General features: G+C 42.7%; 1 protein-coding gene across 3 annotated transcripts in view; it reads left to right on the top strand.

Moving 5' to 3' along the window:
* Positions 1–18,571, top strand: part of prex2 (phosphatidylinositol-3,4,5-trisphosphate-dependent Rac exchange factor 2) — a gene marked incomplete at its 5' end in the record, with an annotated part of 261,316 nt that overhangs the window by 169,195 nt on the left and 73,550 nt on the right. For all 3 annotated transcript variants that reach the window (XM_083655690.1, XM_083655691.1, XM_083655692.1), the window contains 3 exons: positions 11,885–12,013; positions 16,395–16,436; positions 17,351–17,448. In XM_083655690.1, the coding sequence (XP_083511816.1) occupies positions 11,885–12,013; positions 16,395–16,436; positions 17,351–17,448 (269 nt within the window). The remainder of the gene's footprint in view (positions 1–11,884; positions 12,014–16,394; positions 16,437–17,350; positions 17,449–18,571) is intronic.

Genomic DNA, 18,571 nt, shown 5'->3' on the forward strand with positions numbered 1-18,571 from the left:
TTTTTTTTTTTTTTTTTTTTTTTTTTTTTTTCCATAATACAAACAGGACATGACAAAGACGATAGAAAAGGGGGGGGGGGGGAACCCACAGATTCCGAAACACCACCATTCCGACACCCCCCCACTCAGAAACACCCCCATTCCGAAACCCCCCCACTCCGAAATTGATTTTCAAGTCCATATTTCTCCGAGTTTCCTGCATTCCTGCAGCTTGAAATAAACGTTTCAACTCGTTTTTTTATGTCACTTCATATAATTTCGCTATAGCAGCAAACACGAGCCTGCTGCATTCAGATACAGGAATGTGATTGTGAACGTTGGATACATCCTAAAATCAGCTGTGGATCACAGACATTGGTGAGAAATAGCCTTTATTTAGATGTCGGCTGCCACGGACTTTTTTTTTTTTTTTTACAGTGTGACTATTTTATTAGATAATATGTATTTCTGATTGAATAAAAACTACATCAAATTGATTGTGACTACGATGGAGTTTTAGGGCCATGCATGATGAAAAATAAAAATTAAAGAGGGATTTTTTTTTCCAATGACAGGAGGGGAAAAAAATAGTTTCCATTTCAAGAATAAAGTCGAAATGTTGAGAATAAAGTCGAAATTTCGTGAATAAAGTTGAAATACTGTAACGAGAATACAATTGAAATGTATCATTGCCCCTGGAGCAATATCTCCAAAGACCAGACAGGCTGGTCTATTTGGATTCCCAGGGGCACAAGTTAACATGTCTTAAGACCAGAGAGGCTAAAAGTCTATGACTGGGCCTAGAGACACCCAGGCCAGCCACCATACCCAGGCTAAGAGCCCCTTTGCCAGCCCCAGACACCCAGGGAAGCCACCCCCACCTCCAGGCTGCCAACAAACTGAAAAATCAAAACAAGTTAGGAGAGCACCGCCCACAGTGTAGCCTACTACTGTACATATCCCATTCTCCGACTCAGTCAGTGGTAGGCTATATCCTGAGTTTCTGAAGTGTTGCAACTACTGTATATTGATGCAATGCCATGTGTATTTAACTTAAATTGCCATAATCTTGAGATTGATCATTCACAGATGATCTTGTACAACCAAATGCAAACGCGGGCCGTGCATTGTGCAATATGAAGACATTTGGATTCAGGTGTGTCCAAACGCATCCGCCGCCCGTGCATACAGCATAAATTATTCTTATTGCCGTTATTAAGGAGAGGAGTTGATTTGCCACTTAAGGAATGGTAAGTAGGCTATGATCACATGTGGTCTCAAACACCAAGTGCTTTCGTAGGCTATACTTACATTTTTCTTCCATAAAAGCAAATATTATTCCCATGTTGCAAAGTGAGCTATAGGTCTATATGAGGAATTCTAGCCATTCAATAGAGGCCTATATCAAAATTGTGCTGACGGGCAGATACAGGCTTTCATCTTGCTGCGCACCTGTGTGGAGCTGCCTGCCGACTCCATATCCAAGTGTGTCTCCAACTTGCAATGCACAATCCTAGCCTGTGTAATATGAATAGGCCTCTGCTCCTCAATTCTTAATCAATTTATTTTGTTGCCTATAGCCTAATTTCCGGATTGCCGCCGCGTTAAATTCGGCTGTGTCAACCACGCTTATAACCAGCAGATCAAAACGCGACAGTGCTCACTGCAGGCCAAGCGCATGGCTTGTTGAGATGAGTGCACTGCCGACAAACCTTTCTCAGATGATACTGTTAATATGTCAACACAGAAGTTAAAATAAAGTGTTGGAATATTTGTAATAAAATCAGAACAAACTAATTTTCGTTTTTAAATCAAGTTGTGTGTTGTTTCTGCAATGTCAGGCTATTTGATGCAGACATCACGGCATTTTGAAATAATGGACATCTCGTTAACAATGGCTATATTTCTCTTAAACATAAAATAGGCTAAATAAGGCACACACAAAAACTAACCTACCTTTTTTTATTTATAGCTGCCAGCCATATTTACAGTAGGCTATATGATTATCGGTAGGCCTATAGCCTATTTAAAATTCATATTTGAAAGGTTGAATCCTCCATCGTTTCAGGGGGCACGGGTCAGACAGCCATGTCTACATTAGCTTACCTATTTGATGGGTCGGCACTTTGTTATGTATGTTCATATTACGCATGGGTTTTCACTGCTTTTTCGCGCATTGCAAGTTGGAGAGACACTTGGATTTGAGTCGGCAGGTAGCTGCACGTGAGCCAGCAAGCATTGTTCATTTTAAATTAGTTTTAATTCGATTTTGGGCCTTGATTATGCCACTCTATAGGCCCGCATATCAATTGATGAAAGGAGTGCCGGCAAGTGTTAGCCTATCAACTATAACTCCTTTGATGTCCAACACGCAGTGCACAGCGAGATGAAAGCCTGCATCTGCCCATCACCAGCACAATTTTGATATATAGGCCTATTGAAATGCTAGAATTAAATGTTCACACATCTCCATCTATTAAATTAGCGAATATTATTTTGTGATGTGTAGGCTAGCCTATAGGCTACGTGATGAATGAATGAATTTGCAATTAGGAAGTGCAGATGCACAGTGCGCCTCTCGTCACCTCACAACAACATGGGAATAACATTTGCTTTTATGGAAGAAAAAGGTAAGAAATAGCGTATTGTGTTAGTTAGCCTCAATCTCGAGATTATGGCAATTTAAACGAATTAAATCCATCAAGAATTGAAGAGAGGAATTGGAAACATGCGGATGTTGGCTGCCAATCTATATGCACCATGCAGTCGCAATATGATTATTTATTTATTTATTTTCAGAGTGTTTATTCTAATTAATTTCATCTGATAATATGTATAGGCCTAAAACTGTAGGAAATTCATTGTGTTTATAGGTGTTGCCCCCATGCACGTGAGTCTAATTTATTATAGAGTTAATATAATGTAGGCTATAGTCTACTTAACGTTTCAATAAAAATAAAAATAAATAGCTTAAACATATGCCTTATGTTATTTAGCCTAGCTGTTTTCAGGGGAGCTGTGTGGACAAAGGGAAGGATTATAGATAGAACACTTCAATTAACATTATTCTGCCTGTTTTCTGGAAAACGACCTAGTGAAGACTTTCCACTCTGCTGGGCCTAACTGGTGGATATCTGGAAGTCCTATTCCTCCACTGCTTCGCGGCTGTATTAATTTTTTATAGCTGATCCTTGGTTTTTTGTCCCTCCATAGGAGGGATACAGGGTGTGTCATAATCATAATCAGTTTATGAACGAAAAAAGGGCTCGCAACACAATTTCAGCAGCAGAGAGAGACAGACGGCAGACGGCAGCGGCGCAGCCGCGCACAGCGCACTGAGTGGAAGAGGAGCTGTCCTGCTGCTGAAAGGAGCAGCGTCACAATCACATAGCCTGCTATGAACCAGAGAAAGCACTTATAACCTAAGAGGAATCTGCATGTTCACAACTACAACAACAAAAACCAGAACAAATGCAATGCAAAGATGTATAACAGTTAAAGGAGTTAAATTATGGAATGGACTAGAAAATGAAATAAAAATGTGTAAAACAATCAACAAATTTAAAAAAATGTTAAAAAATCAGATTATTAACAAATATAAAACTCAAGATTGATATTTATATTATATTACATTATTATATTTAAACATATTATTACATTCATAGATATATAGAAATTTAGTTTGTGTATTTGACACTTTGTAAGTACAATTCATGTGTATATAGAATACCTGTATTTTGCTTAGTACTCATTATTATTGTTATTATCATTACTATCAATATTATCAATATTATATATCAAGAAAAAAAGAAAAAAATAAAAATAAATAAATAAATAAAATAAATAAAAAAATGAATGTAAAAAGGGTAGGCGCTATAAGCGTTTGCTTCAGCCTACTCCTTTTCGGTCAGATCTTTTCAGGCTTGTATACACCCAACCAGCAATCACTGTTTGTCCTCTTATTTTGTTTTCTTGCTTTTCTTTAATCACAACTGTATTGAGCTGTACTTGTGAAATTGACCGAAATAAACTAAACTAAACTAAACTAAACTATAATGTTTATTAATGTTCCAGATGTATTTTATTTTATTGACAGTATTTCATTGTTAATATGAGCTGCTGATTGTAACTCATCAATTTCCCCTCAGGCCACGCGCCGTGTCGCTGGCTGCAACAGGCATCCCCTGGCCGCACCGCTGCTGCCTGTGATTTTGAAGGCCCAATTCGAAGGCCCAATTCGGGCCTTCACTGACGGCCCGAATTGGGCCGAAACTGTCTCAATAAATGTCCGCCACGGGAGCTATCAAGAAATTGTGTTGCGTGCCCTTTTTTCGTTCATAAACTGATTATTCTGAGTTCAGTAATTCTCATTATCAGTTTATTGTGTGCATGACAGTAAACACACTCATTCTAGGTCTATTCTTTGATCACACTGCACACAAAACCACGCAATTCATAAACAGATCATTTTAATCATGGCTCAGAAATGTTCAGGCAATAATACTTCAGGAAAATAGATACTAATCATTAACTAATGACTACCTACTCATTAACTATGATTAACTAGTGATTGACTAATGCCAAATTTTTCATTAGCTACTCATTAACTGGCTATTAGTTAATGGTTAGTTTACTAGTAACTACTATAGTATTTGTGTAGCCTACGTTATTTTAAAGTGTTACCATATAATAGGCTATAGCTACAAAACACAAAATAAAAAACCAGGCGATCTTTCAGCATGTAGCATAACATTTTTTAAATGGCCTCTGAAATGTTTAGGCAATAAAACAAATAAATAAATAAATAAAATAAAAATATAGCCTATGAATGAGGAATCAAGTTAACAAAAACAGAGAGCAGCAGGCTTTTATAATAGGCTACAAAATAAAAAATAACAACTTCACATGTTGCTGTTAAGGAACAGCAGAGCATTAACACTTGCAGCAGCTCATATTAACAATGAAATACTGTCAATAAAATAAAATACATCTGGAACATTAATAAACATTATAGCAGGCTATGTGATTGTGACGCTGCTCTGTTTCAGAAGCAGGACAGCTCCTCGAAGCGACGCGTGATTTCTAACCCCACATAGCACCTGGGGTTTTTCATCTTTTAAAATAAAGATGTTTAAAAAACTTTTGCTTGTTACATTTTCAGTGCTGTACCTTTTCTCTGGGTAAGAATTGAGCTTGAAATTAACGATATGATACATTATATTATATGAGCTATGAACGTGAACACAACACCGTTTATATTATTGCATGTTTTTGTAGATTGTGTACATTGTGTAGAATTATTATGCTTATTATTATTACTATGCTAAGGAAGGTAGGTGACCATAATTAATTTCAATGTCCGCTCTCAATGCCCGTTCTCAAGAGCTATTCAGTTGGTTCATGAAATCGCTGGGCTGCGTGCCCTCCAGTGCTGCTCCTGGCCAATCCCGGCGCCACAGGGCGTGGTTATTGCTTATCCTATGTGGGGTTAGAAATCACGCCTAAGCGACATGCTTGATCAACTGGTTGGTTTGGTCACTGGCACCGTCTACTGGATGAAAATGTAACATAGAAAGAAAGAGAATAAAACAGAAGAGAAGTACGCGACGCGTTCATGTGTTCAGTGTTGTGCGCGCTGCACATACACTTCCGGTTGCGCACTCAAAACTGCCAACGCCTGTGTGTGTGAACGCATAACAAAATTTCTCCAACACTGGTCACACGTGTACACGCTGGAAGTAGCTGTGCTACGCAGCTTGTCGTTACGCGTGATGTAGTTTGCGCACATCATAGTCCGCGTGCATGTGCCCGCGTGACAAAATTGTTCTATTCTTCATGCGTGCGCTTACGCACTCTGGCTGCGCACCCCGCGTACAGCATTACGCGTACATTTACGCGTAATGATGTACGCGGGTTGCGCAGCCAGAGCGCGTAAACGCACGCATACACGCATGACCATTACAAGTCAATGGGGAAACTACATGACACGTCAAGCGTTGTGTGACACGTTCAGTCGTAGCTGCGCATGTTTATTGAGACGTATGGACCTTCATACACACACACACACACACACACACACACACACACACACACACACACTGTCCTCTCATCTGGAGCTGTCCTCAAGTGAGAGCAGATATGTTTGATGTGAAAGTGGATTTGTGTGTGTGTGTGTGTGTGTGTGTGTGTGTGTGTGTGTGTGTGTGTGTCTGTGTGTGTCTGTGTGTGTTTGTGTGTGTGTGTGTGTGTGTGTGTGTGTGTGTGCGCACACACGCGAGAAACTGTTTATGTGCATAACCAAATGCCCTCAGGGGGATGTGATCAGAGCTGATACAACTCAACGTGGTAATGTGTGTGTGTGTTTGATAACAGAGCAAGCTAGTGGAGCATTCCTGCATCTCATCACACACTGAGACACACACACACAAAAACACACACACACACCCACACACACACACACACACACACACCAACCCCGGTGTGGCAATTACACAGAGACCATGGAGGCCATGGCCTGCGTTGCCCCTCCCTCTGGCTGCGATGCCCTGAGATCCTTGAGGCCACCTTGGCAGTGCCCTGCTACCAGCCTGCTACTGTCAGTTGCTTTAAAAGCATCAGTGGTCTCAGGTTAATGTAGCCTGCCCTATGTAAAGGATGTGTCATTGGTAGGGGTGTCACGATACACTCAGTTCACGATACGATACGTATCACGATACTGGGTTCACGATAACGATACGATACGATACGATTTTAACAATATTTTTTTAAACTTGAATAATGACAATATATGACTGGAAAAGTAGTATTTTATTTGAAATGCACAAATACAAAACATGCTGTTGTGGGAAATTGTTATTACAATAACAACTAGAAAAAACATGAGATTGGAGATAAGGCTTATCTTGAAATAGAATGAGTTACACCGTCACTTAGATTTACTTTGAACTAAAAGGTTTCTCAGCAGTATAAATTCTCATTATGCATCTTCAGTTTTTCTTCAAACTCAAACAACAAGACTTTTCTTAGTCTATTTTTTATGCATCTTCAGTTTTTCCTGTCAAGTAAACAGTTTTGCCAGAAACTCAATTGAATGGTTTCTCTCCTGTATAACTTCTCATGTGTCTCTTCAGAGACTTGTTCAACTGAACTACTTTCCACACATTGAACTTCAACAAACAAAGACGTTTCTTAGTCTATTTTTTGAAAAAAAAAAAAAAAAAAATTTTTTTTTTTTTTTTTTTGCGATATGAGATTTCATCTCAACGATACATATCGTGACGTTTTACTATCGCGAAATTTCGTGGGACGATATATTGTGACACCCCTAGTCATTGGTTCAGTTTAACACACATTTCAGAAAAGTCGCTCTTCACGATGTCAATAGAGCAATGGCCTTTGTGCCCTGGCATGTGGCCTTGTGCCCTAAAAAAAAATTACGACCCTCTTGAAAATAGAGCCCGACTGATACTGGATTTTTGAGGCCAATGCCGATGCATGCCGATACCGATATTAGGGAGTAAAAGGATTCCGATATCGATATATCGGCCGATATTTTTAGATTAAATATACACATTATATTACACAGTGTTTTTGCAATGATCCCTCAAATATCAAACACTTGACAAATATATGACTTGACATGACTTGAGATATGTAATGTAGGCAGGAAATTTTACAGCTTATCAATAAACTTTATTGTCAAAAATGACATCACTGCAATGAAACAGTTAAACTGAACTGGGAATTTAATCATTATAAATAACTAGAAATACAAAAACACAAATAAAACAAATATTAAATACGAAATAAAAAAATATCGCCATATCGGCCAACATATCGGCCGATACCGATATATCGGTTATCAGCCAATATCGGCCCAGAAAAGTTGAGAGCCGCCTGCCATTGTTGTGTTGCGGTAAGGATGGGCTACTCGTGTAAAATAACATTACTTCATATCTTAACACTTTCAGTGCCACGGCCCTTGGGCAAAAGGTTGCTTGCTGTGCCACATAGGCCGCAATGCATTTTAAAACAGTCATATAATTTCTTTAATAATTACTATGTAAACACTGAACACGCACAAATAACGATGAGACTCTCTTCTATCACCTGCAAAAAAAAGTTTATTGATCCCATTTTCCGTTCTTTAGTTATGAGCCGGAGAAGATAGCTTGATTGAACGAAAAAAAGAGCTTTTTTTCTACGAGCTGAGATAATGAGCCTTTTGTGAAATTAAACATTTCAAGCACATCACTGACTCTGAAGCTAATTTTCTGATGTAGTCACACCTCAAAAATAATTTCCTTCAATAAAACAGTGAAGGCAAGGGAATTTTGTTTGGAAGAATAATATTTTTAGCTGAAACCAGCAGCGCTGGCGCCTGCATGCGCTGCTGGTTGCAGCTTCTTGCTGATCTTTTGCTGCTGGTGGGCATCGGATATTCTGGCTTGCGTTTGCCAACCCTGTCCTGCTGTCTGGGTCTGTGTTGTGTACTGTGTGTACTTGGCTCTGCGTGCCCACCTCCCCCCCTCCTCCTCCCCCCCCCCCCCCCCCCCCCCGTTGTAGGAGGAGTGTCTCTCTGCTCTGCTGTTTTCTCGTTTTCTCTGCCTGTGCTCAGCACTGAAAAAGTCTGCTAGATCCTGCTTTTTTACAGCCGCGTGTACCAGCTCCCATGCTTCGAGTTGAGAATAATAACAAATCCACGGCTGATCATGTGTTGCAGCGGACACGGAGGCTGTTGCAGCGGACATCGAGGTGCTCAATTGTGATAGCAGATTGGCTGCTGCAGGGGCACAGCTAAACGTTGCTTCAATGAAGCCGCTGCATACGGACGGATGCGATGCGATTTCCTTCCCCCCAATGACTTCTTCTGTGTGTTTCACTCCACGTTCTCTCATCTGGAGAGCGCTGTCGCCACCTAAGGGTTCTGTAAAATAGGTTAGACACATTCAATACCTCTGAATATTGTAAGAGGCGATGTAAGAGGCATAGATCGACACCCCCCCGTCAAAAAAAAAAAATCGAGTTATGACGCCATTTGGCGTCGCTGGCACTGTACGGTAAATTTCTAATGACGCCATATGGCGTCGCTGGCACTGAATGTGTTAAAGGAACACTCTGCCCATTTTCAACCAGCTTTGTATCATTAGAACATCAGTAGTATATCAGAAAACTGTAAAATGTTTTGAAGTTTGTCATTTAATTTGACAGTTATTGAGTGTTAAAGTGTGGACCAGTGACATCACTGGTCCACACTAACTCAAATTAATAACTCATTAACTCAAATCAACTCTCAATAACTGTCAAACTAGATGAATGATGAATAGTTTGACTGGGGAGGAGGGGGCGGAGAGGTCTGTTCCCTCCCCCGCCTCCTCCTCCCGCGTTCCCCCTGCTCTCCCTCCCCTGCACCCTCCCACCTCTCCTTCTCTGTTCTCTCCTCCTCTCTGTCCTCTCCCCTCTCTCACATTCCCCCTGCACTCCTTCCCCTGCACCCTCCCACCTCTCTGGGGGGGGGGGGGTGTGGGGGAGGAGGGGGCAGAGAGGTCTGTTCCCTCCCCCGCCTCCTCCTCTCGCGTTCCCCCTGCTCTCCCTCCCCTGCACCCTCCCACCTCTCCTTCTCTGTTCTCTCCTCCTCTCTGTCCTCTCAGAGAGGTCTGTTCCCTCCCCCGCCTCCTCCTCTCGCGTTCCCCCTGCTCTCCCTCCCCTGCTCTCCCTCCCCTGCACCCTCCCACCTCTCCTTCTCTGTTCTCTCCTCCTCTCTGTCCTCTCCCCTCTCTCACATTCCCCCTGCACTCCTTCCCCTGCACCCTCCCACCTCTCCTTCTCTGTTCTCTCCTCCTCTCTGTCCTCTCTGGGGGGGGGGGGGGGGATGTGGGGGTGGAGGGGGCGGAGAGGTCTGTTCCCTCCCCCGCCTCCTCCTCCCGCGTTCCCCCTGCTCTCCCTCCCCTGCACCCTCCCACCTCTCCTTCTCTGTTCTCTCCTCCTCTCTGTCCTCTCCCCTCTCTCACATTCCCCCTGCACTCCTTCCCCTGCACCCTCCCACCTCTCCTTCTCTGTTCTCTCCTCCTCTCTGTCCTCTCTGGGGGGGGGGGGGTGTGGGGGAGGAGGGAGCAGAGAGGTCTGTTCCCTGCCCAGCCTCCTCCTCTCGCGTTCCCCCTGCTCTCCCTCCCCTGCACCCTCCCACCTCTCCTTCTCTGTTCTCTCCTCCTCTCTGTCCTCTCCCCTCTCTCACATTCCCCCTGCACTCCCTCCCCTGCACCCTCCCACCTCTCCTTCTCTGTTCTCTCCTCCTCCGCATTTCCCCCTGCGTCTCTCCTTCTCTGTTCCCTCCTCCTCCGCGTTTCCCGTTTTCTCCCCGCCTCCTCCCTCCCTCACACTCCCCCTGCTTCTCTACCCTGGCTCTCCCTCCCCTGCACCCTCATCTCTCCTTCTCTGTTCTCTCCTCCTCCACATTTCCTATTTTCTCCCCACCTCCCCCCTCTCCTCCGTCTATATTGCTCATTCTCTCCCCACCTCCTCCCTCCCCCTGCTCTCTTCTCCCCCACACCTCCCCTCCCTTCCCCTCTCCTGCTCTCTCCTCTTGCTCCTTCCCCACCTCCTATACCCTCCAGCATCTCCCATTCCCTCCCCACCCCATCACTCTCTCACATTCCCCCTGCTCTTCTCCCTTCTCCTGCTCTCTCCTCTGCTCTCCCCTCATTCCTATATTTTCTATATTATCAATTGTTCAAATGTTATCTTTATTCTGTATATTCTTGTTACTGTTGTGTCAGCTAGAATTAGCTAGACATACTTTCTGTGAAGCCCTCTGAGACATGCTTGTGAATTAGGGCTATATAAATAAACTTGACTTGACTTTGACAGTTATTGAGAGTTGATTTGAGTTAATGAGTTATTAATTTGAGTGTTAAAGTGTGGACCAGTGACATCACTGGTCCACACTTTAACACTCAATAACTGTCAAATTAAATGACAGACTTCAAAACCGTTTACAGTTTTCTGATATACTACTGATGTTCTAATGATACAAAGCTGGTTGAAAATGGGCGGAGCGTTCCTTTAATAAAAGCTCAAATCAGACTGTAATAGTAACACAGCACACAACTAACAAACCCAGCAGCCTGGTATCCAGTCTGAAGCTTCACATAAACAAGGAAGTGATGATGCTGAAGCCGCACTCCCGCGGCCATGCACATTCATGGATGCACGTTCATGGACCCCCAGAAAATACAGCTTAAATACGGCTCTCTGTGGCTTCTGAAGACAAATGACTTTGAATTAATTTTGACTTTGAGTGACACCAAGACATTTTTTCCCTGAGCTTAACAGCTGCTGCTTTCCTCATGTAAGTGGATGAGAATGTCTCTTTCTGGGCTGCATGGCGTCACATGACTTGCAATACCGAGCTTGGCCACCATGTTCAATTTGCTTCACAGCCCGGCGCTGTTCCTGGGGGCCTGGTTTACCCCCACCAGCCCCTGATCTAGCAAGCCAACTTCAGCTAGAGATTGTGAGGTCCCAAAACTTAATAAATACCATGTACATCAACACAAAACTGCTTTCTTAGCTCAATCAAATTGTAACTAAGATATCTGAGAGCCCCGGCACTGGAACACTGGATTGAAAGTTGGAAAACCTCAATAATGTTTGCATGCACCTGTGTTACTTCCTGCCTTTTAGACACAAAAGGGCTGCTGGTGAAAAAGGCCCATATAATGGAGAAAGAGGCACCAGGAGAGGAGTGAAATAATGGGATCTGCCTACTAGTAGAAAACTCTCTATTCTGACTATTCTATTCTGAATAATGCAGTTCTATCTGCCCCACACTAAGTGTGTGTGTGTGTGTGTCTGTGTCTGTGTCTGTGTCTGTGTGTGTGTGTGTGTGTGTGTGTGTGATGGGCAGAGTTTCAGCAGGAGATGGAGCCCAAGGTAAACTGCAGTAAAAAGTTGCGTCTCCACGTCAAGCAGGACCCCTGGAACCTCCCGGGCAGCGTTCAGGCCCTCACACACACCATCGCCAAATATGTTGAAGGTCAGTCGGTACTGTAAGCACCTGAATGATTCCACACTCTGTTCCCCTGTGGAAGCCCTGTTACTGACTGTTTCCACACTATGTTCCGCCTGTGGAAGCCCTGTTACTGACTGTTTCCACACTCTGTTCCGCTGTGGAAGCCCTGTTACTGACTGTGGAATGTTAAGTTTCACTGGTTTCCACACCGGGACACGCTCCGAGTGACTCTCCATTTATATAGACCAAATCAGCGGGATGTTTACATTTACTTCCGGGTACCCCTGAGGTCCACACATTATAATGGCGGTGGACGGCACAAACTGACATGTTGAAGACAAAAACAGACAAAGAAGACAAAAATGGTTCGTCCGTGTTGTGTTGTTGTTTAATATCATTCATAACAACACTTTCACTAACGTTAGTGGAGACCAGACTAGCTAATTTACCTGTTGGACCAGACTAGAGTAGACTTGAAGCTAAATTAAATTGACCTGGCGTCAGTAGCTCTGTCTGTACCAGGCTCTTTCTCGCCGAGAAGAGCCTGGTGACGCGAGGTTACTCTGTCTGTAACGTAAAAAAACAGCGAGTTTGACAGACAAACAAACTTTATTAGCTAGCTAACACTACATAAAACAAACACAGAAGAAAGGCTAGATACGTCGGACAAGCATGTTTACCAACCGTTTAACCATTTAAATTGAAAGTAGTCGGCCGAAAACAACGAGAGGGTTTGACAGCATTTATATGACAACACGCACATTTAAACCTGCCGCCTTTCCCAAGTGGTACCCGGAAGTAAATTTGTTTACATGGTGACGTCACGGTGATTTGGTCTATACAGTGAGCAACTTTAGATTTTGTGCCTCTGTTACCGGAGTGACTGACATATAGCCTAGATAATTTACTATTATATTTTGCAGTAGGTTGTGACAATGTATTATTTATTCATTTGTTTGTTTGTTTATTCATTCATTCATTCATTTATTGATTTATCAAATTCCTTTACTTTTATTTTCATTTATTTCTTTGTCTTTCAGTTCAATTATATTTCAAGTAGGAAGAAATCCAGAATTAAAAAGACACGTTTTTTTCAAGTTCAGTAAATGCATGATGATGTAGTTAAAGTCAATGAGCAATCGTGTTGAATAATCGTGATCTCAATGACAAAGACATTTCCATCCGGGAATTAAAGGATGGCTTTACCGGTAATCAACCCACTTTGTATCATATATAATCTTGGTAATATAAGCACATGGGCTGTGTTTTTACCTTCTCTCTCTGTTTACCTCACGGAGAAAAATGCTCCTGCTGCTGCCTGCAGAAACTCAGCCCCCACCAGCTGCAAGTCATTAAGGCTCGTTAAGGCTCTCCATGCAATTCTCTGTGGATGTGCGCATACTTGAAAAATAAAAATAAACAATAACAGCCGCCCTCAGAGCAAATTCTGCCTCTCCAGTAGAACGTCCGCAGCACTCCGTTGTGACGCGTTTTACGTCACAACGGAGCGCTTTGCCAGAGGACGAAATGGGAGATCTCCGTGAGGAAAACAGAGAGAGAAGGTAAACACTGTCCAATGTGCCCATGTGCTTATATTACCCAGATTATTAATGATACAAAGTGGGTTGATTACCGGTAAAGCCGTCCTTTAATAAAGTACCTCAAAATAATGGTGATGATCATTTTTGCTATACTGTATAATGGAGCAGCCCTAATGCACGCATACACACATGAGCACTTTGTGATGTGTTCAGGGCCTATAGAGCACATACACACATGAGCACTTTGTGATGTGTTCAAGGCCTATAGGGCACATGAACACATGAGCACTTTGTGATGTGTTCAGGGCCTATAGGGCACATACACACATGAGCACTTTGTGATGTGTTCAGGGCCTATAGGGCACATGCACACATGAGCACTTTGATGTGTTCAGGGCCTATAGGGCACATGAACACAAACTCACACATACACACATGAGCACTTTGTGATGTGTTCAGGGCCTATAGGGCACATGCACACATGAGCACTTTGTGATGTGTTCAGGGCCTATAGGGCACATGAACACAAGCTCACACTCACACATACACACATGAGCACTTTGTGATGTGTTCAGGGCCTATAGGGCACATTAACACAAGCCCACACTCACGCATACACACATGAGCACTTTGTGATGTGTTCAGGGCCTATAGGGCACATACACACATGAGCACTTTGTGATGTGTTCAGGGCCTATAGGGCACATACACACATGAGCACTTTGTGATGTGTTCAGGGCCTATAGGGCACATGAACACAAGCCCACACTCACACATACACTATTTACCATGCATGAAAAGGCATGCCAGGCTCAGGAGGTAATAACTGTTATATGAACCAGTTCTCCAGTGCACCACATCCTGTTTATTAGACACATAAGCCCTGTCCTGTATGTACAGGCCGTCCCAGGTCATTAAATGCAGCGCCCCCCTTAAACGTGACAACATGAAACCGTCCTGGGACACATAAATTGGGAAGTCAGTAGAGTGGAAGCTGAAAACTAGTGACTTAGAGAGTTGAAGACCTGCACACTGTGAGAATCTCCTGATTCTCCATTATTTATCTAGGCAGGGACTTCAGCCTCATCTATCCCCAACAGTGTGCTGGTGTGTTTGTTGGCACACAGACTGAATACACAAACATACAGTTAACACACACACACAGACATATATATATATATATATACACAGTATATATACATATTAGGGGTGTCGCGGTACATGTATTCGTCCCGTGAGTTCACTGTACGGGCATCACGGTACGACACGACGAATACGTCAAATCCAGAAGCACCTAAACGCTGTTTGAACGCCATTGAATTTAATTGAATTAAACGCCAGAAGAAGTGGCTAAACGTTACATAACACTGACAAAGCTGTTAACTTGTAAACAAGCAACTTACATCGCGTGGGATGACAAGCAATATGCGGTGAGGAAGAGGGGATGACTCCTTGTCATGTTCCAATAATCCATTAGATGACCGAATGTAATCATCATGGTAAACAAAACTCGCATCCTCGTTAACAAGCTAACAGGCTAGTAACAGGCTTGCTGTTGTTCTTCTTCTGCCGTTTTATTCTTCTACTGAACATGTAGGTATTTTGACGTTGACTAAAGAAATACTGCCGCCTAGTGGCCGCTTTTACATAGGATTCCAAATTAGTGCTTAAATCAAACACATCAATAGCAAATGCTACATAAAACAAATACAACAGGGGGAGGGGTTCTTTGTTTAGAATGAAGTTACCAAAGTTACCAGTTGGCAAATACCTGGCTGTATCTGGCCTGCTACCTCAGTCCCTACTAGTAGCTAGCTAGCTACTACCAACCAACTAGGTTGTTTTGTTTTCTGTCTGTTTGACAGGGTAAGGCTTAAACTTTGAATGTTTATACATAGCTTAATTTGAACAAATTGAAATACTCCAATTGCACAAGTTTAATTTTTGTATTCTATTTTTGTATTTTTGATAACTAAATGCTTTTCAGCCTTGTAGCTGATTGGGACATTGTGACCGAGCCAGCAAAATACAACCTAATGCAAGAGAGTATGTTCACTGTGTGTACTGTTTACTGCTTTAAACAGGGCCATGCTGTACCAGTTTGTGACACTAGGTGGAGCACTAGTACTGCCTGTTCAAAATGAATGCCCAAGGTTCAATAAAAAATAAAAAATAATTTTTTGTTGTTGCTTTTTCCACCGTTGTACCGTACCGTATTCGTACCGAACCGTGACCCCAAAACCGAGGTACGTACCGTACCGTGACTTTTGTGTACCGTGACACCCCTAATACATATATATATATATATATACACACACACACACACACACACACACACACACACACACACCACACGCGCGGCACCACAGACAAGTGTACAGACGTGCAATCAGCCCAAACGTTCGACAAGTCACATGTCACATGACACTAATGGGAGAGATGAGCCGGTGGTAACGAGTGAGAGTATAAATAAGCAGTTCATATGAATGTGTAGCTTGGCTTGTTTACACCATAATGGCTTTTTCATGCAGCCAATGGCCTTCCCAGCGTTGTACTGTTCCGCAGATAGATACCACTGATATGACTATAAACAAACACAGATTTATGTTCTGATCTTTCTCCGTGGACGGTTTCTACGCTGCTGTGTTTCCCCTCACATGTGAAGATAAACAGCGGGCGAGCTGGGAGCTGAGAGCTGCCTGGAGCAGAGAGCTTATTATATACAGCATCTTTGTATTGTTGACGCTCTTAATGGGTTGAGTTTATAGTCTAGGTCAAAGGTCACAGGAGAGAGACTTTTTGGGGAGTCCATATCGGGATGTTCACTGTCCCACTGCGTTTTCACTTGTTGTTTTCCTTTGCAGAGGTGAAGACACGCCTGCTCTTGGTCTTACTTCAGTACACAGGTGAGTCTTTCTCTTGTAGTCATTTGCTCACTGAATTTTTTTTTTTTTTTTTTTTTTTTTTTTGGACCAAACGAATAAAAACGTTGCGTTTAGAAGACATAGCTACTTGGGCAGATGGTCAACTCACTTCAAATGACAGTGAGAAGAGAAGCCAATCGAAACTCAAAGTACAAAAATACTTGAAAAACAGAAAGAAACCATCAAAATATGGTTAACATGGTCACTGACATCAGCTTCACTTGCACACACATATCATCAGGTGGATTTAATGATCAGAGCTCGTGAATGACATGAATTCAAATGAGACACAGTCCGTGTTATTTCTTGCACTGGCAGTAATGGTGCTGCCAAAGTCAGATGCAAACTCCACTAGAGAGAGACATGATGTTGATGAGATCAGACACTGAGTCCATTAGAACCTCTGAAGAACAACACAGCGTTGAAGAAAAAAGCAGAATGTCTTTATGTCTTAAGGTTGCCGAGGCAGTGGCTAATAGTTACAAGGAGGCTGCGGTCATTCATTATAGTCATTATTCATTTCTGGTGGGTTCGTGAACTCATCTCAAAATCTGTGGATTTGCTTAACTTACTTTTTCAGGAGGGCTATTTCAACAATTTCCAATTATTCTTCGCCCGGGCACACCTGTCATTTGCTCTCATTTATTTCTGATACAATATTTAATACCCAGCAGATTTTCTTTTTTATCCACCCAAGGCTTTTTATACGTTATACTGAAAGCTTTCTTTTAACCTTTTGCCTTACCGTTTTACACCTCAGTGTTTCATCTCTGCTCACTTAGATGTGAGATTTGCTTAACCTCTTCCCGACTTGTCACTTCACCGCCCACGTTCCTACTTCTTTCTCATGGTGGCTTTCATCTCGGCCTCACGTCTGCTGTGTCTCCCTGCCTCAGATTCTGAGATCCAGCTGCGTCGGGATATGGTGTTCTGTCAGTCTCTGGTAGCGGCGGTGTGCGCCTTCTCACAGCACCTCCTGGCTGTCCTCAACCAGGTACATTATATATAATGATCTTCTTCTAATGAGTGTGAAAAATAACATATCATTTATAGGGGTGGGACAAAATATCGATACTCACGGTATCGCGATATTTCCACTTGCGATACGTTATTGATACACTGGCACCAAGTATCGATATGTTTATTAACACGTTCACTGCCGTCGACGAGTTAAATCGTAAAAAAAAAAAAAAAAATTGACGGTGGTACGTGGATCAAACCCTTTTACATCTCCTATAAAAATATGGGAGCTGTTGAATGTGTATAACCTATTTTACCGACCCAGTGGCGACAGTGCTCTCCAGACTAGAGAAAGCCGAGCAAAAACAGCAGCGTGAGGAAGCCATTCTCATGAAAATGGATTGGCGAAAACGCTTTCGCGCTGGGAGCTGGCGGTGGGGCATTCCAAAAATAGATTCTGGGTGCAACACACTTTGAAACACCAGCAGAAAGCCCAGAATCGCACGCAGCTTCATCCCAGCTGAGCTCACAACCGAAAACCCAGAAACGAACGAGCCCCATCCAGACTCGCCCGACGAGCGGCCGCCAGCAGCCAGGCAGCACAGGCAGCAGAGACTCGCCTGTGACAAACGCTGCAAAGCCACCAGAGACACACCCACGGAGGGAGGAGTTTGAAGGAGAGGGGGGTGGGGGTGCTGTTATGGAGGAAATTACTGTTCAGAACTATATTGTTTAGATGTCTGATGTCTCACTGATGCCAAAAATAAATAGTTAAAGTGACTGTTCTATCGAATTTCACAAAAATGCATTTTTCTCAGCTTTCCTTCTCAGACGCTGAAACCATGCTGTATTCAACTGCTAATGCCTACATAACAGAACATGATAAAAACTAACTCTTTTAGACAGAGAAAGCACACATTCTATTAGTTCTTTTGAGATATTTTGTGTTCACAAAGTCCTAGCAGAAAATAATCCTCGGCTCTTGAAAGATGAGCCAGAATCCTCAAAAAAAACCTTGGCAGAAGCTACCTACAGTATTGAAAAAACTGTTGGCAGTGAATGTGTTAAAAAAAAAAAAAAAAAAATTAAACAGCCTAAAATATTATGCTGTGTGTGGTAGTTGAAACATAGTTTCAAGTTGACGTTTATTTATGTTT

Source organism: Poromitra crassiceps (assembly GCF_964638095.1).
Source record: "Poromitra crassiceps genome assembly, chromosome: 2".
In the NCBI taxonomy this organism is placed as follows: Eukaryota; Metazoa; Chordata; class Actinopteri; order Beryciformes; family Melamphaidae; genus Poromitra; species Poromitra crassiceps.